Below are 24931 nucleotides of genomic sequence, written 5' to 3' on the forward strand. Positions count from 1 at the left end.
AATAGAGGTTTATTTACCAAGTGATGTTATTTACTTCCATGCCATGAAAAGCTATACCTGTCTATTACCACACATTAAGCCTTTTTTAAAGGGGCAGGACATTTCTACTCTAAGTTGTAGGCAACCCTATTTGGGTGTCCAAGGCCGGCCATGAAGTCTCAAGAGTTATCCTGCAATAATCCATCTTCCAATCAGAGCTGATGAGATTCATCATAAGCCCCCAGATAAATATTCCCTCTGGGGCCACTATCATAGATTTAAAGAAAGAATAAGGAAAGAAAAGGGGACAAAAACAAGGTTGAAATGATCCCCACTGACTTCAATGGAATTTATTTCTCCTTCAGTGTTTCATCACACCATGGCAAACTAGGACAAATCCTCCACTCATTGGAACGAAGCAGGGAAAGCCTCTCTAGGAATGGAGGTTCTCTCATTTCAACTCTTCATTTAACTAGAAAAGCTAGCAAATGTTCTCTTGCTGCAGGGGAGCACACAGGGGGATTTCACATCACACAATGGGTTAAAGTGGAGAATTATGGATCCCTAGAGAGGCTGTTGCTAAAGCCCTGAAATCTGGGTAAGGAATCATTGTGCCAGCTGCTCCACTGTTCTGTTACAGACCAACATGGCTACACATCTGAATCTTGCTCTTTGAGGAGAGCAAAGCGAGACAGATGGGCTACTTAGGCCCTCAGAGCATTGGAGGGCACATTGTTCCCTGGTCCCCCACTCTCAGCAGTCCTGCCTCCAATCTGTTAAAACATTCAAGGTTCAACTGCCCCCTGGCAAGAGGTCTGAGGTTCTTGACCGAACCTCTTTCTAATCATCTAAGCACCATTGTTTTCTGTGGTATGCACAGATCCAAAGACACACATTGGAATGTGAAGGGCCCAAGATAGTTGCCATGGAATTGCAGCAGTAACCACCTGAAATGTCTTGTCTGTGTAAACAGGGGTTGCTGACATGGGAACGTACAATGATTCTACCTGTGATTCAAAGAACAAAACCCTTCTTGGCTTTTAAAGAAGAGAAGTGGTTGCAAAGTAAATGAATACAGGATGCAGTAGAGGAAATCGAACGTTCAGTAATATGCTTTGGAGAGGGCTTGGACAGTGATTAGGGTTGCCCTGGAAACCAGCAGGGGGTTGAGGGGACTTTCCAGGCCAAGGGCACTCACCAGCAACATCATTACGTCACCTGCGATGCACTAATGTCACTCCCTATATGCCTGGAAGTGACATCAGTGAGTCTCCTGGAACATTCTGATATTTGAATAAAATGCTATGGTTTAACCATAAAGTTTTGCCCAAATTCTAGAGTGTCCCCAGCATCCCCTGGTGACACACACTGACGTCCCTTCTGGGCATATGGGAAGTGACATCAGTATCAGGATGCAGTTGACATTTCCCTGGTTCCTGACATTTCTCTTCCCGTCCCTCCTGGCCAGCCTGCTGAATGGCAGTGGGAAGTGCTCATTGGCAGAGAGGGCTTGGTAAGCCTGACTGATCTCCACAGAGATCAGTTCCCCAGGAGAAAATGGCTACTTTGAAGGATGGACTCTATGGCATTATACCCCACTGAGGTTCCCCCCCCCCTCCCCAATCTCCGTCCTCCTGCAAATTTCCAGGAATTTCCCAATCAGGAATTTGCAACTCTACCTCTATTATATTATTTCCCTTGTCTAAAGGAGTGACTTGAGGAAATTAGTATCCAAAAGAATAACATTACAAACTGCTTATCTTCTCTGTGACTCCCCGCTGTTCCCTGGAGCAAGCTGTAGGGCAAGGAGGGGAGGGACAAGTCAGGATGGCAACTCCTTCCATTTTCACAGCTATATTCAAAATGCTTTTCAGTCCCTCATTAGTTCCCTCTGAAGGCCCATCAGTTTATCATGGCTTAGCTGATGGAGCAGATCTGCGGGGCAGAAACAGTCATTCTCAATCATTACTAGCAAAAGAAACACCCAATGTATGTGTATGAAGAAGGTAGATGGACTCCAGAGGTGCTTTACCATCAGGCCAGATTATGTAAGTCTGTGACTCCAGGTCTGAAAGCATCCCTGCTTTTGTCTCAACTGCAAGGTGCTTAATGCCCTGGACATATTGTGAAGCCATGTAATGCATAAACAGGGATGAGTTTTGATCTTTGTTATCCTTGCTGTTGTGACATTTCAGTGTTGCATCTCTTTTGTGTGAAATCAAACCTGTTTCCTCATACCAGGTTTTTTTCATCCCATATTTTTTTGTGCAGCTATTAATCAGCAATATGCATGGTACCCTGTATAAATACTGCCAGCAAGCTGCAACAACTAATTGATTGATTTAGTTTTTAACTACTTTCTTCCCAATAGGGGCTCAAAGCAGCTTACATCAGTCTCCTGTCTTCCATTTTATCCTCACAACAGCCCTGTGAGGTAGGTTAGGCTGAGAGTGTGGGCCAAGGTTACCCAGCATGCTTCCATGACAGAATGGGGACTTGAACCTGGGACTCCCAGATCCTAGTCCAACACTAAACCATTAACACTGGCTGATCAGGCAAATCAGTTGAGAAGTGTCAGAATCCCTCTGTTCTACAGCATCAGTTAGGGATTTAAAAAATGTTGCTTATTTTGATTCTTTTTATGTGTGTTTAGATAGCTTTGACTTCCCCAACTTTTCACTTTTGGTTTTATAGATTCATTTATATTGTATCCATGATATGTAGTTTGTGTATACATTTTATATGGGATTGAATTCTGTGGATCCCTTCCTTAAATGGTGGTGCTTTCCCCCAGCACAAGAAGCATATCCTGGACACAGGACGCTGTCTGCATTAAGGGACACATCCATGCTTTCTGGGAAATCACCTCTGTCGATGGATCAACTCCATAGGTTCCTTCCAACCCAGGGTATTTATGGGTACTATGTATAACATTTGTACATATGAATCATATAGGATGGATATGATACTGGTTAACTGATGCAACAAATAACTCTGAACAATGTGTACATTTTACAGGGAAAATTTGGTGCAAGGAAACAGAAAATGTTGCAAGAATGAAGACTTCACAAAACTGATTCCCTCAAGGGGAAAGCAAAATTGAAACGGGGATTTTCAAGTCAAACCAGCAGGGATGACAAATCTAAATCCCTGCTATCAATGAAAACCAAGTGAATTTCGGGGGGTGCTTTGGGGTGCGATTATCTTGACCAAGCTAGAACATTCTCCATGTGGATAGAAGTCTTTCTACCTTCCTCTGCTTTGTTTTGAAATAGTACATTTGAGACAAAAGTTAACCACTTTGATGAAATTTGACCCCTAATGATAGGCAAGAGGGACCATTTCCCTTCTCGGAGATTCTAGCCAGGCTGAAGTATCTCCTTTGCATAGCCCCACCCTCTTATGTGGGGAAGATTTTGGGAGGCCCTGGAGCCCCTGGGAGGGAGCCCCTGTGAAAATGGTATCTTTCTGCCACATGAAATTTTGCCACGGGGTGATCATGCACAGCATAGATAACAACAATGCATCCCTTTTGGAATGTATACATGTATACCAGCTGTTGTACAGCCTTACCTAGCCACTTGGTGGTGGTGGAAAGTGACTCAAGTCGTAGTCAACATATGGTGACTTCTACTGTGGTGTTCAATACTAGAGATTAGCAAAGGTGGTTTGACAATGCCTGCTTCTGCATAGCAACCCTGGTCCTCTTTGGAGGTCTCCCATCCAATTACTAAGAAAGAACAACTCTACTTAGCTTCCGAGATCTGACAAGATCAGACTTGCCTGGACTATCCAAGTCAGGGCGCCTTGCAACTTATCCAGTTAATAAACAGAATTATGATGTCTATAACAATAAGGGTATCATATTATTATCTCTGGTGACAGGACACTGCTGGAGGAGATGAAATCTGATTTCCAAGGAGGCTTCTTCAACAGTTCTGAAAATCAAAATCAGCAAGCAAATTCCCACTGTGGAAAAAGTAAGAATTCTGGATTTATTCTACCTCCCTTTTACATTGTTTAAAACATTTTTTTCACATTCTGATGGCAAGGTGCTTTGTGTGCCGTGTGACTCCAAGCGCATCACAACAGTTAACGTTGAAAAGGCAGTAGACATCCCTCTCGCTCAATCCTAATCCATCCCCAATGGTGCCTGGCTTGATATTTCCAACTCTGACCGGCAGCTGCTCTCCAGGTTCTCAGACAAATAAAAGTCTTTTTCAGCTCTGCTGCCAGAGATGTTTCAATGAAAGATGCCAGGAACTGGAAACCAGGACTTTATCCATGCAAAGCATGCTCTACTGGCCTTCCCATACAGGAGAATGAAAGCTGTTTGGGTTTTGTTTTTTGATTAAAAAACCATAAATATAATAGCCATATTTTGCTTTCTTCCCTTTCCCAATCAGTTGACTTTCTCTTATTGTTTTTGTTCAATTCAGTGCTAGAAAAAGAATCACAGTGAAGAAACATGGCTATGAAAAAGCTATGAAGGAACAGTTGGTCACGATTGGCCAAGACAGTTAACAGAGGCCAGACAATTGGCCAGTTAGAAAAGCCAAAAGTAGAGGAAAGAGAAAATTGGCAGCCAGTGGTGGGCTGCGGCTGATGGTGGCATCTTTGGACGCATAGACTTTGCGACTTTTCAGAGGCTGTGGTGGACGGAAATTGTTGGTCATTTTCAATAACTTTGCTGCAGTTTTGAAGTAAAGAGTGTTCACAAATGCATTCAGCTGAATAAAAGAAAGAGAGAGAATCATTGCCAGGTATTAGAGGGGGCAAAGAGAAATTAATAATTAGAGCAGTCAAGCCACAGTGAAACCACACATCCCGCTTAGTCAGGCATACAAACTTTCCTGCAGGTTGGCTGGCAGTTGTTGTGACCTCCCCTCACCAGAGCAGTTTTTACTAGCTTTAAAACAAATATGGGATTTTTAAATATTTTTTAAAAATTAAGTCCCAAATGATTATGTATATAACCTTGCAAGATATGAGAAGCGGGGGGCGGGGGGGGGGATCTATGTGGAAATTATCCAAGCATCTTTTGAAAGCTTCTGATAGGTAACTATGCTGATCTGCAGTAGAACAGCAGGATTTGTGTCCAGTAATACCTTACGATTTTCAAGCTATACACTTCTGAGAGTCGAAGCTCCTTTCTTCGGATACATATCTTGAAAGATTATACCCTGAAAATCTTGTTGGTCTCTAAGGTGCTACTGGACTCAAATCCTGTTGTTATTTTGAAGTCTGAATTACAGCTATTTGGAGTCCCAATCTGAACAGGGTAACCGTGCACCACGAGGGATTTTAATCAAGTGGAGCGCAAGTGAATGGCAAGTGAACAGGAAGGAATACACGTGACGTGAGTCTGTTCACTTGCCTTGCAAGTGTAATTCGTCACTTGTAGCTTGGCTCAGAGTGTCCCTTGCAAACGGGCCCCATGTCATATTTACTCACACAGGCCTCTCCTTCCCTCCCTCATATTCTTTGCTAAAACACACACAGGATATGACAACAGATCAACTCAACACACACAATAAATGGTTACCTAACACAAGAGTGCAACATTAACAATTTTAAAAAGAAAACCAGTAACAAAAATCAACTCGTGGGTTATATCTTACTGAACAGATAAACCAACAGCGATCATAAAAATGTTTTTATATATGGGAAGAACGAAACAGATGCCAGCAGCCTAGCAGCAATAAGCATTATTAACATAGTTTCAGATGGGTAGCTGTGCTGATCTGTAGTAGAAGGGCAAGGTTTGAATCCAATAGCACCTTAAAGACCAACAAGATTTCCAGGGCAGGGCTTTTTTTCAGCTGGAACGCGGTGGAACGGAGTTCCGGAACCTCTTGAAAATGGTCACATGGCTGGTGCCCCCCCCCCCCCGATCTCCAGACAGAGGGGAGTTTATCTAAACTTCCCTCTGTCTGGAGATCAGGGGGCGGGGCCACCAGCCATGTGACCATTTTCTCCAAGGGTGATTTAAACGTTAAAAAACTCCCCCCTTGTTCCAGCTGACCCAAAGTGATGTCATTGTGCAGTCCCTGGAGCATGCGCACACTTTGCATGCATGCATGGGGTACCAGGGCACCACCGCCCACCAAGAGTTGCCCCCTCTGTTGGCAACCCACTGAGTTCCATCACCTCTTTTCCCAGAAAAAAGCCCTGTTCCAGGGTATACACTTTTGACAGTCAAACCTCCCTTCACCAGATTATCTATAAAGTAATCAGGAATACTTTTTTCCCCTCGTCCCCCAACCACAGCCTCTAAAACTGGAAATAAGACTGCCTGAAAAACATGAGTGAAAAAACTGCTTTGGGACAGAATTTGCAGGAGAAACTTAATGGATGAAAGAAAATGCTTTAGCTTTTCCCCACCTGCTGCTGCTCCCCAGCAAATCCTCCCTCTAACCCAATTTATATCATATTCCCTCAGCTGGTGCCAAACCAGAACTAAGTCTGGTTGGAGGGGAAACAGTCAGGAGTCATAGATCCAGAGGAGTTAGCCGTGTTAGTCTGTAGTAGCAAAATAGTATAGAGTCCAGTAGCACCGTTAAGATTAACCAACTTTATTGTAGCATAAGCTTTTGAGAGCCACAGCTCTCTTCATCAGATGCATCTGGAATCAGCATTAGCAAATGAAAAATTAGCACATGTGGGTAGGGTTTCCCCCACTGACTCAACACCTCTGCCCTTACATCACATTACCACCTGGTTAGGAACCCATATTTACCAAGGTGCCATGCAAGGTCCATCATCAGAGAACCACAACTTGCAGGTGTCTTTTGTTACCTGAGGCTTGCTGATAGGGATCTGTTCTTCAAAGACAGTCCAGACAACCACTTCTTCACATCCAGGGGTGGTGAGGGAACCTTTGTAGCGATAATATTTGGACAGCGAGTCTGTGTTGGGAAGAAGGTTGCTCAGCGGAAACGTGGATGCCAAGTCAACTGAAGTCTCTAGGCAGGGAAACAGAAAGGTTTAAGGAAGACAGAGACATCCACTCGACGGAGTTATGAACAAGCTAGGGAGACGGGGAAGAAGGTTTGCTTCCATGTGCAAATGGCAGCACATTGAATGGGATCCGCCAGCCTGTTGAGCTGTGGTCCTGCTTTGCATGAAGAAAGTCTCAAGTTCTGTCCCAAGCATTTGTCAAATGATTTCAGGAAGAAGGTACTGAGGAAGGCTCTTCTCTTCACAAGACCCTGGAAGGCAATTGCCCGTCAGAACAGGCATTCTGAACAAGAGGGAATTCAGGCAGGCAGCATTTATATGTTCTCTGCAGCAAACACAACGTCGAAATTACATGATGTGCAATCATGTAATTTTGAATTGATTTCAAGAATGTAATGGCCTCTGGCTAATAAACCTAGTTGTTGCACAACGTCACTTGGGAAGGACTGTGGCTCAACCGTAAAGCACACGGAAGGCCCCCAATTTAATCCTGGGCAACTCCAGTCAAGAAGCAGGAGGCTGGGAAAACTCTGTCCCTACCTGCCACCCTGGAGAACCATTGCCAATTGGAACAGACAGTACCAACAGTCTGACTCAACACAGGGCAGCTTCGTATTACTTATCTATTGACTTCATTTATACCCCATCCATTCTCCCCTCCTCCACTTTATCCTCACACCAGCCCTGTGAGGTAGGTTAGGTTGAGTGAGAGACTAGCCCAAAGTCACCCAGCCAGCTTCCATGGTAGACTGGGGATTTGAACCTAGGTCTCCCAGATCCTAGCCTGACTGTAATCAATCCATAGCCTCCCTCCTAACTTCTTTGAAATTCTTTTCTTGTGAATATTTGATTCTTTTACAGCTGTCTTACAACTGTTCTATGCTCTTTAACTGCTCAGTGACAAAGCCTCATTCAACCACATGAAGCTCACCGGAGATGACCTGGGGCTAACCCCGCTCTCTTGATATAATCTACCTTACAGGGTACCTGATGAAGCAACCTCCATTCCACAAAAATGTTATCTGGTTGATAACTGTGAGAAACAAATGGCACCGTTGGTCTGGTGCAGCAGGGGTCATCTTTTGTTAGCTTCTATATCTCCAGAAAGTCAACTGAGGTAAGGAAAACAGTGGGGTGGGGATTAAACACTTCTCCCCCCTGCACTGTGATACTGATCCAGATAAGAAAACAATAGGGAATCTGTTCATGGATTTCCTAGGGTCATATCTTGCTTGGGTCTGGTTTACCAAATCAAAACAAGCGAACGATTTTTTTTATTCTTCATAGAATCATAGAGTTGGAAGGGGCCATACAGACCATCTAGTCCAACCCCCTGCCCAGTGCAGGATCAGCCTAAAGCATCTCTGACAGTATTCATCCAGCCTCTTCTTGAAAACTGCCAGTGAGGGGGAGCTCACCACCTCCCTAGGCAGCTGATTCCACTTTTGAACTACTCTGACGGTGAAAAAGTTTTTCCTAATATCCAGTCGGTACCTTTGTGCATGTAGTTTTAGCCCATTGCTTCGCGTCCTACCCTCTGCTGCCAACTGGAACAGCTCCCTGCCCTCCTCCAAATGACAGCCTTTCAAATATTTAAAGAGAGCAATCATGTCCCCCCTCAACCTCCTCTTCTCCAAACTAAACATTCCCAAGGCCCTCAGCCTTTCCTCGTAGGGCTCAGTCTCCAGACCCCTGATCATCCTCGTCGCTCTCCTCTGCACCCTCTCGATTTTGTCCACATCCTTTTTGAAGTGAGGCCTCTAGAACTGCACACAATACTCCAGGTGTGGCCTGACCAAGGCAGTATAGAGAGGGGCTATGACCTCTTGCTGCTCACCTGCACGAGATATGTTTTTGAGCCCAGCAACAATTGTGTTGTAATTGGTGTTATCCATTTCTGACACCTGCCATTCAAAGAGAAGAAATCAAATCTAGTACAAGAAATGAGAGATGATGCTCTGCTCCAAGGTCCAAGCATCCTTTCGCTGGGTCTGCTACAAACCTGTGGCAATACATGCCCTCCCCCAATCCAGTCTAACCTCATAATACGAACTCATGAGTCTTGAAAAAAAACCATCTGTTTTATTTCTGAAATGATATAAATTCACCATAATTCTTCCCCTTACAAGATCCCTAGGCATGCTTCCTAGGAACCTTTGAGACGATGTGTTTAGAATACAGGTGAGGTGAGTAACTGAAGTGAGGAGAGTAATTTGGAGCAGAAAAGCCAGAGGAGTCGCAAGGATTAAGCGCCACTCAGTACTAGGCTAGAGCTACGAGTAGTTTGACTCAGTAAGCCGAGTTCATATGTCTCACAAACAGGGATTTTTTTCTGGGAAAAGAGGTGGTGGAACTCAGTGGGTTGCCCTTGGAGAAAATGGTCACATGGCTGGTGGCCCCGCCCCCTGATCTCCAGACAGAGGGGAGTTTAGATTGCTCTCCACACCACTGAGCGGTGCAGAGGGCAATCTAAACTCCCCTCTGTCTGGAGATCAGGGGGCGGGGCCACCAGCCATGTGACCATTTTCAAGAGGTTCCAGAACTCCGTTCCCCTGCGTTCCCCCTGAAAAAAAGCCCTACTCACAAAGGTCACTGGCGAACGATTGTAAACTCAGTAGAGACACTTGGCAATCTTATTACTAAATGCATTACACAATCACTCTTAGCAAACTCCCTGCAACAAGAGCCATGCCAGGCCTTCTGAGCCTCCCCCCCCCCCCACTCCACTAACACATACTACACAGACTAAAACTAAACTAATGGTAAACATCTGTTGAAGGCCCCTGGCCCCTGGGAGACCTGCCTGAAATCGACCAGGGCCAGGGCTAGCCTGGTGGAAAGCTCTGTCTAATGAGACCAGGGCCCAGCAGGACTTATTATCCTTTTGCTGGGCCTGTAAGACAGAGCTGTTCTGCCAGGCCTATGGTTGATGCTAGGCGGAGCTCCCCCTGTCTGGTCAAGTACGGGTTGTGCCCTCCGTACTGGTAACATCCTCTATCTGTTGAATATTCACTAATGCTCTGGCGCTGACTAAAGGGTATGTGTATATATATAGTTATTTTAGCGTGTCGCTGTGTATATGTGTATATACATATATGTGTGTGTATTTTAACCTTTGGATGTTTTATAATTTGTAGTTTTAAACTGTATGAATTATCTGATATAATTTTAAATTTGTGTGTAAATTGTGATCCGCCCTGAGCCTGCTGGTGTAGGGAGGGTGGAATATAAATCTAATAAATTAAATTAAATTAGACATGAAAACAAATTGCATAACTGGTCTGATTTCAGGACCCTGAAATTGTGCCTCCCCCATTCCTGCCCCCCTTTCATTGGCCCTAATAGGACAAAATCATAGACTGAACTCAGTAGAAAGAACTTTTGTATTAGCTCAGTTTATCTGGCACCAACTGACCAAGCGACAGCTGCAGTTTTCCATGACTCACCTTAAACAAGAAGCTTAAGACAGCCAAGCCATTTGGGTGTCCTTTTGCTTCACTTAAGGTTTTGTACTTGGTGTTCATGTGAACAAGGTGTAGCTGCAGAAAAAAGAAACAGAATTGTTTTGAATCTGTGGGCCAAGTTGGGCCCTTTTGTGATACTTCCCCACCAGGTGCAATGCCATCAATATGCGCTCATAAGTGCTCAGGGAAAGCACTATTTGGTACATGTCCACAGTTCCCAGAGGTCATATGCAGGGCTAAATCAAATTGCAAAGAGTGTGTCTCAAAGAATAAATTTGTTTTTTTTGGGGGGGGGGGTTTGGAAGTTTTTTTATTTTTTAATTACTAGTACTACAAAAGGGAAAAAGTGGGAACAGGGAGAAGGGGAAGAAACAACACATAACAACACAAACACTACGTCTACAAGTAATGCATTCCCTTCATACTGCAATTATTTAACATTAGAGCTTTGTAAAATGCTATTAGATTGGTAGATCTTATAAAATACAAACTACAATCAGGATTAGGTCTTCTTCCCCCCTCTGGGTCTCGGTCGCAATTCTCTCTGAACAGCTACAGTCACTGTGCTCATTCCCTCCTCCCCTCCCCCTTCAGGCTTGAAATCCTCTTCTTCTTGCTGAAAATCTTGGTGTTTACACACAAAGTCCCTTAGCTGATCTTCTGATGTTATCTTGTGAGCTTGATCTTTGTAGCTAAACCAAATACCTTCCGGAAATAACCATTTGTACTTTATTTCACGTTTCCTCAGAAGAGCTGCAAACCTTTTATATTTAAATCTTCTTTTCCGAGCTAAAAATGGAACGTCCTTCAATATCTTGACCTTATTGCCCAGAAAGTCCAAGTCCGCATTGTATGAATTATATAGGATGGTGTCCCGGATCTTCTTAGATGAAAAATCAATAATAATCTCGCGCGGCAGCTGACGCTTCGTTGCATATTTTGAAGAAGCCCGACGGACTTCCAAAATGGCGCTTTTTAACTCTTCTTTAGTTGCCTTCGCGGGGATTGCCAAAAGTTCTGACACCAGATCCTTTAAATTCCCATTTTCCTCCTCCTTCACATTCTGGAGGCGCAATATTGTCTGAGCACGATCCACTTGCAACCCGATCAGTTGGTTCTCCAACAGCTTTAGCTCTTTGTTTGTTGCCCTCATGAGTGCTGCGTTTTCCCGAGCAGACTTTTCCGCCTCCCCCCCCGCTGCTTCCTTAATGGTTTTCACTTCACTCTCAGTTAAGCCAACCCTTTGATCAGTTTCGTTTAGCTTGTCAACAAAGGGCTTTATGGCTTCGACGACTGACCGCTTTACTAGCTCCTCCAGAGACTCTCCTTTCCCCTGCAAAGCAGCCGAGATAGATTTGCCCATAGCGGGGCTCTGCTTTTTTTGTCGCCATCTTAGGGGGGGGGGAATCCGCCAGCCAAGTTTCGATACTCAGTGAGGGGGAAGAAATCCGAGCCTTCTTAGCTTCAAATCCCACCAATCCTTCGCATACGCATGTAGTAACAGAAGGGATTCGCTACTTACAGGTTTTCACCTTAGATCTGCTTTTTGCCGTTCTCCATGGCCCGGCAGCACACGAAGTGCTGCGCAAGTCTGCTGGCCTCCATAGGAGCAAACGGGCAATTTACCCCCCGCATCGATTTCGGGGGGTTCTTCCCGTCGCGCTCCGGACCCTGACACCCTCACTGGGAGTCTTGGGAGCTAACCTTTGCAGGTCAGCCTGCTCGGGCGCTTCCTCCTGGACCTGCGGAGAGGAGCGTCCGACATGGCCGAGAAAACGAAACCGAATCCAAAGAATAAATTTGCAGTCTTAAAATATGTACACATATTCTTGGTGATCTTTTGGAGAACCTACAAAATGGGACAAAAACATTTTCCTATTCTTTGACTTCAATATGCGATATTGTCACATAACCAAATCTGATTGGCTATGTGGCACCATAACATCATCACACTGATATATGATCCTTGATGGACTAGCTCACATGGCCAGCAAGAACTACTTTTTTAAAAAGTAGTAAATTAACTACCAAAAGGGTCAGTAAACCAAGGGAAACAGAGCAAAATGATGCCAAAAAAACAAAGTTCAGAAAGGGAACATTTTGGGCAGTGGGGGACACCATGTGAGATTTCTCTGTACTTAAGGAGAAACTATTATTTTAAAATATATATATATATCTGGACAAGCCAAGGCAAAACGTCACTATTCTTCATACTTATCCTTTGAGCCTAGTTCCTCTTGTATGCTTTAAATGAAAAGCCGCAAGCGGCTACTCCTGAAAGTAATGTGTATCTTCCTGACTCACAATACTGTAAAAGATGGCTGTAAACTATCCTAAAGCACACCACGAGTACAGTGTATATTATAACACATCACACTTTCACAGATGTCAGGGAGAAGGAGGAAGAGTGAAGGAAGCAAACAGCATCACAACTGTGGTTTTGAAGAACTACAGTTAAGTTGTGAGGTAATGAATGCATGGTATTGTATTGGCCATTCCTGCTCTGCTCGCTGAGATCCTGGCCTAAGATTAAAAAAACAAAACTGACGAGAGGCTTGTTACAAACTCCCCTATTTAATAATTAAAATAATTGCAATGATGTGACCAGATGCCCATGATCAGACTGGGGTCACACAATAAGCCCTTTCTTGTCTTTCTCATTTTGCCCGACTCTCATGAGGAATGACTGGATTATCCTTCATTTGCTGCACCCCGAGGTCATCCTTAATTAATAGCTTCTTACTAAAAATACAGAGAACCGAGTTGGAGAAGAGTATGCACACTGCATAACTGGATGGTGTCTCTCATTTGAAATACCGGCAGAGCTTTCCCCTTTCTCCCCACCCATATACATAGTGCTAGAAACTCTCAATAGCTGAAATAATTTCAATAATCCTTGGAAGAACTGAAGAGATATGATAAAGGAATTCTTCTCCATGCTATACGTGTGTGCCCTCCTTCCTTCCACTGCATTTTTAGCCCACTCTTCTTTTAAGGAACTCAGGGCACTGGACATTTTCCAGCTTCCCCAACCCTGTAAGGAGAGCTTTTTTTCAGCATGAATGTGGTGGAACGGAGTTCCAGCACCGCTTGAAAATGGTCACATGGCCAGTGGCCCCACCCCCTGATCTCCAGACAGAGGGGAGTGTAGATTGCCCTCTGCGCCACGGCGCAATCTAAACTCCCCTCTGTCTGGAGAACAGGGGGCGGGGCCACTGGCCATGTGACCATTTTCACCGAGGGCGATTTAAACTTTAAAAAACTCCCCCCTTGTTCCAGCTGACACAAAGTGATGTCATTGTGCGGTCCTGAGTTCCACCACTGAGTTCCACCACCTCTTTTCCCAGAAAAAAGCCCTGCCTGTAAGGAAGGTGAAGAGAGAAAGTGAGAAGCTAAGCCAAGGGCTTCTAACGTCCATCTCTTCGGCTGCCACTGACAGTCCTTTTAACAGACAGCAGCCAAGCAACAAGCCCAAATCAGCTGGATTCCATCTAGAATCATCTTCCTTACACTAAAGGTTAAAAGCAGGCATTTTGGTGCACAGACAACTCCAAAACCAGAAGCCATGATGTAACACCTTCTGAAAGGACCAATCAAAATGCCACAAAACCATATACGTTACCAAACAGTGTGTACAAGCTTTTGGGTTCTCTAGAACTCTTCATCAGGCTGCTGTACAGCCCTCTCCACAAAAGTGAGGGATGTGGGGGGAGGGGAAAAACTTCTTTTGAGGTATGTCTGCGGGTATTGTCTTAATGGTGCTAAGCGCATAATAGATTTTCTTATTTATTACATAGGAAGAACTTTTGTCAGTCTCCAGCTTGCAAGTCCTTCCTGGTATTGCAATAGTTTGATTACAAAAGCAGAACAGAGAAAGGGCATCTACCTCCATTGGGTATTGGCGTCCATCGATAGTGTGCTCTGAACCATTTTTGTTGAAATCCCCCCAATGGAAGTGGAACTGCAGGGCCTGGTAGGTATCCTGAAGCCCTCCTTTGGTGATATTGATTTGTTCTGCAGCAGAGGCTCCATCCAAGTTCATCGTCACTGCAAAGGGGGCCAAGTTGAAGATCGAGAAGTCAGAGAGAGAGAGACCACCTCCCTGCAAGATGGGCAAATACTGCTTGGCATCCCTTCCTTCCTCCTTGCACATAGAAAGGAAAACTGACAAGTTGCCTATGACTAAGGGCCAAGCTACACATGACGAATGACACTTGAACAGCAAGTGTATTTCTCCCTGTTCACTTGCCCTCCACTCAATCCACTTGCCGTTCAAGTGTCATTCGTCATGTGTAGCTTGGCCCTAAGCCTCCCATTTACTTGCCCAGGGCAGGAAATTACCTGTCCTCAGCCCCAATTTCCCATCACTAAGAAAGTGAAGAACGTAGTGGGGGGATGGCCTCCATATAGTGACGCTCTAGGAATTTCTCCTAGTTTCTGTGGTAAAGACCACAGAGACTAAGGGAGGCAATCTAGAGCATCACCCAGAAGTGATATCACATTTCCTCAAACTCCACCCTCCCTAGACCCCTCCCCCTCAAAAAATCTCCCCATATTTGCTGAGGCGGTATGGAGACTCTAGCTATAATGTAAGTTGAGCCATCCATTCCATGTCACAAGAACCTCTGTATGTTCTGAGCCGATCTTTGGTAAGAGGAGTGCCAACTGGCCAGGGCAAGAGCCTCCATTGTACCAACCCATGATGCCAGCTATGCTGCTTCCTGTGTGCTTAACTTTAGATTGTAACTTGACTGCTTGCTATGCTATAAAGTGTTGCACACATAGTTGGCAGTGTAGAAATTGATCACAATACAGTGGTGGCTCAACAAGGGATGCCACCTAAAGCCAGCTGCCCCAGCTACCACCCCATGCCGCTGCCCCCTGCCACTTGCCATCCCATTCCACTGCCTGTCACTATTCCTGTCCCCTCCCAGAAAACAGAGCAACTAAGTCCCTTCCCCCTCACCCCCACCTTGTGTCCCCAGGCAACATTTAAAGACTGCATGGCAAACTGTGCACGCCCAACAGGACTTCCTAAACTCTCACATCTCATGAGAGTTTGGGTAGCTTTATTAGGCATGTGCGACTCAAATCCATTTGGGCTTGGTGAAACTCCTAGAGGTTTCTGTTGGAAATCCATTCATTTCATCAAGCCTGGAAATGGGGCAGCCTCACCTAGAGAAGAAAGCTGGCTATGGGCTTTGCCTCTACCTGTGTGACCATCGTTGACGAGTTTCCATCTGCCAGCAGGGGCCTGGTCATAACCTTCGAATGAGATTTCATCAAGGCTCCTGTCCCGTTGAGTTTTTCTTCTATCAATGTTAATGGGTGACTGGTTATCTCCCCCACAGCTCTTTGTAATATCCTTCCAATACAAAGGGCCTAAAGAGACAGGGAAAGAGAAAAAGCAGAGATGTCAGCTGTGGGAATGAAATATACCGATTCTACATGAGGAAAAGAGGGTTTCATCCCTTGAGAGAAATAAGAAGTTTAACAGAAGGCAGGCACTTCATACCATGTCCACTCACTGACCAAGCTGGGGCATGCTGCCTAGTTATGCATCACCTACTTGCAAGGGGGAAAGTTGTGTATGCCATATAATACCTAAATGCACATGTATTGCTGTGCATGTTCCAGTGTGGCCTAGTGCTTAGAGTGTCAGACTGAGACCTGGAGAGTGGAGACCTAGATGCCAATCATAGATGAGCTTGTTGGGCCAAGTTGGACCAGTCACTCTCGCCCAGACTGATCTACCTCACAAGAGTTATTGTGCAGTGGGAGAGAACACAAAGTCATCCTGAGCCCCTTGGGAGAAGGATGGGATAAAATCTATAGACAGATGCCTTTACAGCACAGGACGTATTACACATTAGCAAGGGTATCAGTTCCCTATGGATGGCTCCGACGCAGTTATTTGTTTAAAGATTTTTGCTCAATCTTGTGAGATCTCAGAAATTAAGCAGGGTTAGTAACTTGATTAGTAATTGGATTGGAGACTTCCAAAGAAGACCGGGGTTGCTATGCAGAGGTAGGCAATGGCAAATCCCTCTGTTAGTATCTTGCCTTGAAAACCCCAGTAGGGGTCACTATAAATTAGCTACGACTTGACAGCACTTTCCACCAATACCACCACTTTCCCATAGGCTGCCATGCTCTATTCCCTTCTTTTCTGCTGCCCCTCATGTTATGTTTTCACTTCCTCTTTCTATAGTTTTCTTAAATTTTAATCCTTTCCTACAAACACCTACTCTCCTTCCTTTCCTTCTCTGTAAGGAGGTCTGTACCACGTGAAGGGCACAGAATAGAGGAAAGCAGTCTTGCTTCCCACACTTCATCTGAAACCTAGGTAGATAAGTACACAATTTAAAATCTGAGAAAAATACAGAAAGCAGAAGATCTGAGAGACCCAGGTTCAAATCCCCACTCTGCCCTGGAAACCTGCTGGGGGACCTTGGGCCAGTAACACTTGCCTGCACCCTAACCTACCTCACAGGGTTATTATGAAGACAAAATGGAGGAGAGGAAAATGATGTACGCCTCCTTGGGTCCCCATGAGAAGAGTGGGGGATACGTGAGGAGAATAAATCACTCTGCCACATGGGAGAGCAGGCATGAATGCTGTCCTTTTACAAGGCAATTTTCCCTTTGAGAGAAACTAAAGTTTAAAATATAAACCCAAGGGTCTCTGTTGCCTCCACAGACAGCATCACTGCTGGTTCTCCTTGTATTTCCCCTCTACCCCACCCCCAGCTTTTCAATCTTTCCGGTTATGGCAACCCACAGCCGAGGTAAAGAAGTGCCTCTTGCTTCCCTCAACATCAGTGGAACGGATGCTTTTGGTATTGATTTTTAAAAAAACAAAAATTAATGTGAAGGTTGCCGGCAACATCAATGACTCTGCCAATGAGTTCGCCCTCCGCAGATGCCTCAGCCAAGGCTCTCATTAGCCCTCTTGCAACGTTCTTTCTCCTCTCTCGTCTTCCAGAGGAGATGCCCTCTTGCAGAGCCGACCTTCATTAATAACCATGAGCGGGGCTTTTTCTTATTTATAATTCAACAGGGTTTCCTTCCTGGGCCTATCTTTAGCTTGACAGACTAAACAAGCTGTTTTAGTGAGTGTTGCGGTCTCTGAAGACCCGTGGCAGCTTCCATTCTAATCCTAATTGTTCTTTTCTTTTCTCTCTCTCTCTCTCAGGATAAGCCCTTTGGAAGGAGTTCTACTGACTACACGGCTGTTACTGTAGCTGAGGTAAAACACGGGCCTGCTTATCTATTGATCAGGTCACTATCCAGCTCTTCTTCCAAGACAACGTACGCGGCCATCCTGCATTATCCTAACAGCCTTGTGAGGTAGGAAAGATAACATGAGGAAGGCTTTGAAGAGGGGTCTTTCCAGTTCAGTCCTAGAATGCTGTCCGCCTCACCACGTAGCTTTGGAGTCCGCTGAGTCACTAGGTAAAAAATATGGAGGTTACTGTGGGGAGTTGCGGGGTGATGGGGCATAATGTTTCCCAACCTTCATGGTTTCATGTACTGAAATTAACACAGAGGGAGAAACTGGTAGTACCAGATGGAAAAAAAAGTTCCCGAGGGCACACCCATACACTGGGCACACAGTTCTTTCTGAAGACTTATGGACATCTAAATTTTCATATGACAGGGTGATAGCTTCTGTTAATTAATCCCTCCTGCTGCATCCCACAGTACCCCCTCCTCTAATTTTATTCTTGGGGGCTGCAGATCCCCAGGTCCAGCATCATGGAGGCCTGTAGTGGAAAGAAAAATGCATATTTTGCAAGAGGGTAACGTGGGATATACAAGCATAAGCACACAAAATGTGCAACCAAGTTTTGAAACATTTTCCAAGAACTTACCGCATTTTGGATCTTGCGAATCATAGCACCAAAGACCTGGGAGAGGAGAGATTAAAACAGAGAAATAAAACCTAACAGCTGATAGGGAGAGAAAAGCCAAACACTAAGTAAAACTTATTCATTCTGAGGGAGAAAAAGCTGAATTGTAACTTCTTGGTCCATCATGCAATGCAACAACTCAAGGGAGGGAATGCTGAAGATAGAAGCTGAGAGACAGTTTGCACAAACACATACAACCAAGAAGAGAAAAATCCCAGGGCATGGTCAGGACTTGGGAGCACATGACAGGGTCAGTTGCAGGTTTTGATGTACACAAAGGGACCATTGCAGCTCTTTCCATAATGGCTCTCATCCCCCTATCACCCCAACACATCATAGTCATCTTTTCCCCTTAGCAGGTCTCTTCTTCCCCACTCCCCAATCAAGTGACTTTCTCCCATTACTACTACAGGGCTAAAAGGACTAAGATTCACTGCAATGTTGCCAATGGACCAATTCCATGGGGTGCCTGGAGGGGGCAGCAGAATGTGATTCTCTTCCATTCTGATTCCTCAGCTGTCTTAAGGCACTTCTCCCCTTTGTGAAATGGAAGGTCAGAGTGTCTCTAGTTGGGGGTGGGCCTTCTGCCAGGCAGTTGCAGGTGCCCAGCCATTCTGATACCAGCCCTGGCACAAGAAACAGCCAAGTAGCAGAAGCCAAGCTGGTCAGTGTCGGAGCAGGAGATTGCCAAGACATACCTGTTACTTTTCTCCTGTGGCCTGCCACAGAAAAGGAAGAGAAAGAACCAAGAGAGAAGAGAAACTGTAAAAAAACAACACTGATGCAGACCAGTGGTGATATGTCTGTTGATCCATTTGTTTTTTAAAAATCGATTGCCCCCAGTCACAGCCATTCACAAGCATACAAGGATGGAAGGACATGCTTTTTACCAGTGAGGACTCATCGAATGAGCTTACAGTAGTTCAAACTATAAAGGAACTTACGTCATTCAAAGAGATTATAACTCTGTTCAAACAACATGGTCACTCACTACCATCTTGAGAATCATCACGAGAACCAGCAATTTCCAGGATAAATTGAAATCTAAATTTCTTCCAGTGTGTAAACAGGGTAGGAGAATAAATCCATCAGAATCTGATCATAGCATAATCTCTTGGGTGGAGAGGAACTTAGAAGAGTTCAGGTGAACCAAGCTTCATCTGGTCCAGTATCCTGTTTCCAGAAGCAACCATTCAGACGCTTCCCAGAAACCCCCAAGCAGGAGATAAAAACAATCATCCATTTCTTTTTCTTTTTAATTTACAAAATCATGTTTTTTTTTCCTCCATACATGGGGAAATTTCATCACCCTACCAACAGATATTTAACCATGACATTTATTATTAGAAGAAACAATGACTCTATCAATGAAGCCGCACTGCTATTTCTGCTTTCAGCTTCAAAAGTCCAGGCTTGCAAATCAAGTAGATTTGTAATGCTTTTACTTAAATTTGTGTCTCTCTTTATTTATTTGGCAGTGTCAATTCAGGATCAAAACTCACAATCACTTCTCGCGTTTGATTTTATACTTGGGTGCCGATATTTAAACAAACGTATTTTCAGATTGTTTCAAATTTGAATAAAATGATTGTATAAGCCGCAGTCAAACTATCTATCGCTCTAGCAGAATATTGCCCACTCTGAATGGCACAAGGGTGGGGACAGAGTCATATACTATGCAGTCCTAAGTAGAGTTACTCCCCTTCTAAATCCATTGAAGTGAATGAGCTTAAATGGGTGTAATTCTGCTTGGGATGGCACTGATATTCTCCAGCTGTTGCTAATGATTAGGGACAACCAGGAATGGCGAAATTGAGAAACTGATCAAATGTGGAATATTTGCAAATATAGAAATTCACTTCCAGCTTCTCGTCTCTGAAAAAGGGAGCTTTGCCTTTCGAAAGCTTACACTCTGAAAATCTTGTTGGTCTCTAAGGTGCCACTGCACTCCAATCCTACTGTTCTGCTGCTGACCAACATGGCTACCCACCTAACTATCACTTCCCCCTTGGTGCTGAACTAATTTCTTAGCATTGTATTAAAGGAAAGACACTTGAGAAGCATAGCAGGGAAGGAATAACTGGGATTAGGTCACAGTGAGGAGCTATCCTTGGCAAATAATTCAAGTTTTTCTCTTCTCTTCAATAGGATGATGGAATTACTTTGGGAAGCAGGATTTTTATGAGGTTCTCTATTAGCATGCTTTGCCAAATGCCCAGAATCATATACAGAATCATTTGGCAAAGCATGCTAATGCAGAGCCTCATAAAAATCCTGTTCCCCAAAGTAATTCAAATGGGGTTGAAGAAAAATCGATTCAAAACTTGATGGCTTGTGGCCAAGAAACCATTCTGATTAATACCTGTGCATCATACTATTAGAAGAGGTATCCTTCAGAATGCTACTCGGAAGATAACAGCAGTTTCATCGCACACTATCAGGAATAACAGGGACAGGCTGGTCATTATAGGTGACTTGGAGGTCCCACAATAGACCAAGTAATCTCTGGGCCTTTTTGGTAAGATCAAGATACTGGATGGAAGCTCATAAAAAGATTTTACAGTTCTATCCAGATTGACCCATTGTGATGAATTAGACTCAAAGGCAGACACAGAGCAAAAATTAATGCAGCTCCCAGTGTGCAGATGATCAAAGCTGGGTCTCCTCTGATATTTGCCTAGCCTGCCCCTAGCATCCTATGCTGAGTTCACATGAACCACCATTCAGTAAACCTGCAGGACTGGCAAATCACATTGATTCTCCTGACTTCAGTGGTCTTCCGTGTATGTTTTATGGACAAAAGAAATGCATAGCTTTTCCTCTCAAGGGGAACAATATTCAGTGAAGTTATATGGAGCCAGCATTTCCTATTTTGTTTATATTTTTGTCAGAGGTTTCAGTTCTCTGCTTTTCAATGTTATTTTATATATGCAATTTATTTGTTATGTATACATAGAATCAATGTTTCTAGTGGGAGGGTAAGTCGGAAGTGGGGTGGTTTTGTTTCAGTTTAGGTCAGTCTCAATTTAGTTCACTTACCATCCTGACATATGCCATTGATCCATAAGCAATTGGTCAACAAATCTGAATTGCATAGACAAGGTTGGCAATTATTACAGTCTGTTATGAATCTTTACCAAGAAGAGAGTTACTGTGAACGAAGTCAACAACATTAATGAATATGGCCTAATGTTTGAACAAACTGGTGTGACCCTTCTCCATCCCAGGGTAGTTTTCAGAAGTGGGATGGTTTTAGATCCACATGGGGAGAAGCCTTCAGAAAAGGGGATGGCTATTTGTGCTGATTTTCCCTCCCACGGCAGACCCCTATTTTGCCCTCTGTGCTTTCCCTGATGATCCACTGACACACCCCGCCCTGGAAAAAAGGGGACTCAAGGGCAGGAAATTTATGGGAAAGTCTTGTTCCACCAAAGTCCATGAGTTTGGATACATGCAAATTTACATAAAAAGCAGGGCTTTTTTTCAGCTGGAACACAGTGGAATGGAGTTCCGGAACCTCTTGAAAATGGTCACATGGCTGGTGGCTCCACCCCCTGATCTCCAGACAGAGGGGAGTTTAGATTGCCCTCCACGTCATGCGGCGCAGAGGGCAATCTAAACTCCCCTCTGTCTGGAGATCAGGGGGTGGGGCCACCAGCCATGTGTCCATTTTCTCTGAGGGCAACCCACTGAGTTCCACCACCTCTTCTCCCAGAAAAAAAGCCCTGATAAAAAGTATACTGTGAGTTTGGTGGTGATGGAGAGTGCCACCAAGTCATAGTTGCCTTATGGCGATCCCTGGTGGGATTTTCATGGCAAGAACAGAGGTGGTTTGCTATTGCTTGCATCTGCAATCTTTGTTGGAGGTCTCCTATCCAATTACCAACCAAGGCCGACCCAGTTTTGTTTCCAAGATCTGATAAACTTGGGCTTGCCTGGGCTGTCCAGGTCAGGGCATACTGATGTTAAAAAAATGTGTATGTTTCATGAGAAAAATTCAGTATGAGGAACCCAAATGCAACACGTAAATAAAGAATCATGCTTTCGATTCATACAAGGGAGAAGGGAATGGGGATTTGATGTTAGAAATAGCAGGGATGGGGAACTTGAAATCATTCCTATCTTCCACATACCAGAGCTGAATAAAAATAACATACAAAACACTTCTGGAAGCACTAAAAATTACAACTGTATGACAAGCCAGTCCAAAGAGGGGTGGCAAGAAGAAAATTGCAAAGCGATGCAACAGGAAGTGGGCCCCCGAGTGCCTGACCCCTTCAATTAAATTCATTCCCATATGCTTAAGGGCTCTTTCAAGGGCCTCCTTTCCTTCAGCCTCTTCAAAGAGAGAAACAAACTCTCGTAAAATCCTTCAGCTTAACATGAACGTATTTCTAGGCAATTATTCTTCTTTTTAAAAGTTTTTTTACTGGACTGGTTTTCCTCTTTTATCTTCTGTCAATTAATAATAGATCTGAAGAGGTTTTTATTGTTCATTGAGATCGCCTCTGCAGTTAAGCACTCAATATTTGCCTTTTCCTCCTCTAATTATCTCCAGAACCTGCCAGTGTGGATTTTTTACAGCTCCCCTTTGTGAGCTAATTGTGTTTCTTTAACCTTCTTGCTTATTGCTCTTCCGATTCTTTATGTCTCCTCTTAACCAGCCTAGCCGCCCTGTGCTGTATTTACTTCAGATTTAATAAAAATGAAATTCTGCTAGGATTCCACTTCCAGCCACTCTTTAAATATTTCCACATTATGGTTTCAGACTGGTCTCGTGAGATCTGACCTCTTTGTTCCTACCAGAAAAGCACTTTAACATTTTGCAGTTTGAGATCCTGCAAGATTGAACAGTGAGTTTATATGAGTAAATCTCCCTGTTTTTTTTTCTGTGTGACATGTGGGTCTTTGATCTGTATATTATGTGCAGGCAAATCTCCTCTACCTTATTATACTAAAAATGATGCTGAAATATGGAATTAACAGTTTTCCACTGCTACAAAGCTCTGGTTTTCTGAGCTTTGGATTTTTAAGGCTCCAAGAGCTTTGAGTTGTATGTCTTGAAATCGTTGCTTGTGATATCCACATGCAGCATGCAGGGACACCATGCAAAAATTCTCGCTGAACTGGAAAAAAGAGAAGGGCCCTTTTCACACTATATACCTGCTTCCAGAACATCGTGAAATGCAGCGCAAAAAATGCGGAAGATAGCATCTTCTTGCGAGAGTTTTGCATGATGTTGCGCAAAACTCATGCTACATCGTGCAAAACTCTCACGAGAAGACGCTATCATCCACGGTTTTTGCACTGCGTTTCGCAGTGTTCTGGAAGCAAGTATGTAGTGTGAAAAGGGCCCTGGAAAGGAAGAGGAGGAAAAAAGAGGTGGCCATGGGAAGACACATAAAAAGAGCCCTGCTGGATCACACCAGTGGGCCACCTAGTCCAGTACCCTGTCTCATCTAGAGTTGTCATTGGGGCCGGGAGGTCTCCCAGAATTACAACTGATCTTCAGATTACAGAGATCAGTTCCCCTGGGAAAAAAATGACTACTTTAAAGAGGGAATCTATGGGGGGTCCTTCCCCCTCCCAGCTCCGCCCCCAATTCGCCAGGAATTTCCCAACCTGGACTTGGCAACATTCTGCCTAACTAGTTGTCCTGGAGATAGGATTGCCAGCTCCAGGTGGTGGCTGGAGATCTCCTGGAATTACTACTGATCTCCAAGCCACAGAGAGCAGTTCCCCTTGAGGCAGGGATCTCATTTCCCAGTGGGGGTGGGGGATCCCTCGCTTTCACTTTCCACTCCCCACCTCCACTTACCTGGCTGACAGGGGGAGGGGGGAAGGCACAGGAACCAAGCATGCTCCCGGGGGCAGCATAACAACGTCACTCCTGGGAGTGATGTCATCGCACCACCCCGAGAGCGCTCCTGCACTTTGCAACTGATGACAATTATTTGAAGAGATTGAAAGAGTTATAAGAAAAATTGCACGTGAGATCAACATTTCAGGAGGGACACAGTGTATCATGTTTATACAACAGTCCTTATATATTTAGACCACTTTCACATGTTTCAGTTTTGGGGAGTTTTCCCAGTCCCAGAGCCGTGTCTTCCCGATCCACTTCGAGAACTCACCTTGCACACGCAGCGTCCTCGTGCATGTTTTGTGGATGTTTGTTGTGAAAAAAAGGTCCCAAAGCAGAAAATGCATTCTATATCTGGGCTTCGTCACAAATGACGGTGCACTCCCGCCCAACTTTCCTTTTTTTCTTTTTTTTTTTTGGAGTGCATGCAAGATTGCGCTATACCATTGTCCTGTCTTTCAGCTTCTGTAGAACTTGCACATGCATAGAACTCCATTCTCTACCATTAATTTCCCGCTCAAAGTTTTATAGACAACACTGTTTAATAAAAATGCAAACAGTATTCCAATGAACGATTCCATATTTAAAATAAAATCAGAAATGGCATTCCAATCTCATTGTTGTCCCTAGACTGATATTTTGATTGCTGAGTCATCCAACGTAGCAAGCACTGCAGTATGATTTCCTTTGTATACATAGATATCATAACAGTGCAACAACCATTACAAAAATAAAATGAAATGGGGGGGGGG

The 24931-nt window shown here is 44.3% G+C and overlaps 1 protein-coding gene across 1 annotated transcript in view; it reads right to left on the reverse strand.

Annotated features, from left to right (window-relative positions):
• Window positions 1-3989: 3989 nt before the first annotated feature.
• The window catches only part of LOC129341598 (carbonic anhydrase 15-like), a 37429-nt gene continuing 16487 nt past the window's right edge, over window positions 3990-24931 (reverse strand). Inside the window, exons 2-8 of the mRNA XM_054996877.1 lie at window positions 18278-18313; window positions 15615-15785; window positions 14290-14450; window positions 10386-10478; window positions 8777-8843; window positions 6778-6944; window positions 3990-4709 (exon numbers count right to left, since the gene is read on the reverse strand). Coding sequence (XP_054852852.1) covers window positions 4500-4709; window positions 6778-6944; window positions 8777-8843; window positions 10386-10478; window positions 14290-14450; window positions 15615-15785; window positions 18278-18313 — 905 coding nt within the window. The 3' untranslated portion in view covers window positions 3990-4499. The remainder of the gene's footprint in view (window positions 4710-6777; window positions 6945-8776; window positions 8844-10385; window positions 10479-14289; window positions 14451-15614; window positions 15786-18277; window positions 18314-24931) is intronic.

This window comes from Eublepharis macularius, chromosome 13 (assembly GCF_028583425.1).
Source record: "Eublepharis macularius isolate TG4126 chromosome 13, MPM_Emac_v1.0, whole genome shotgun sequence".
Taxonomy (NCBI): domain Eukaryota; kingdom Metazoa; phylum Chordata; class Lepidosauria; order Squamata; family Eublepharidae; genus Eublepharis; species Eublepharis macularius.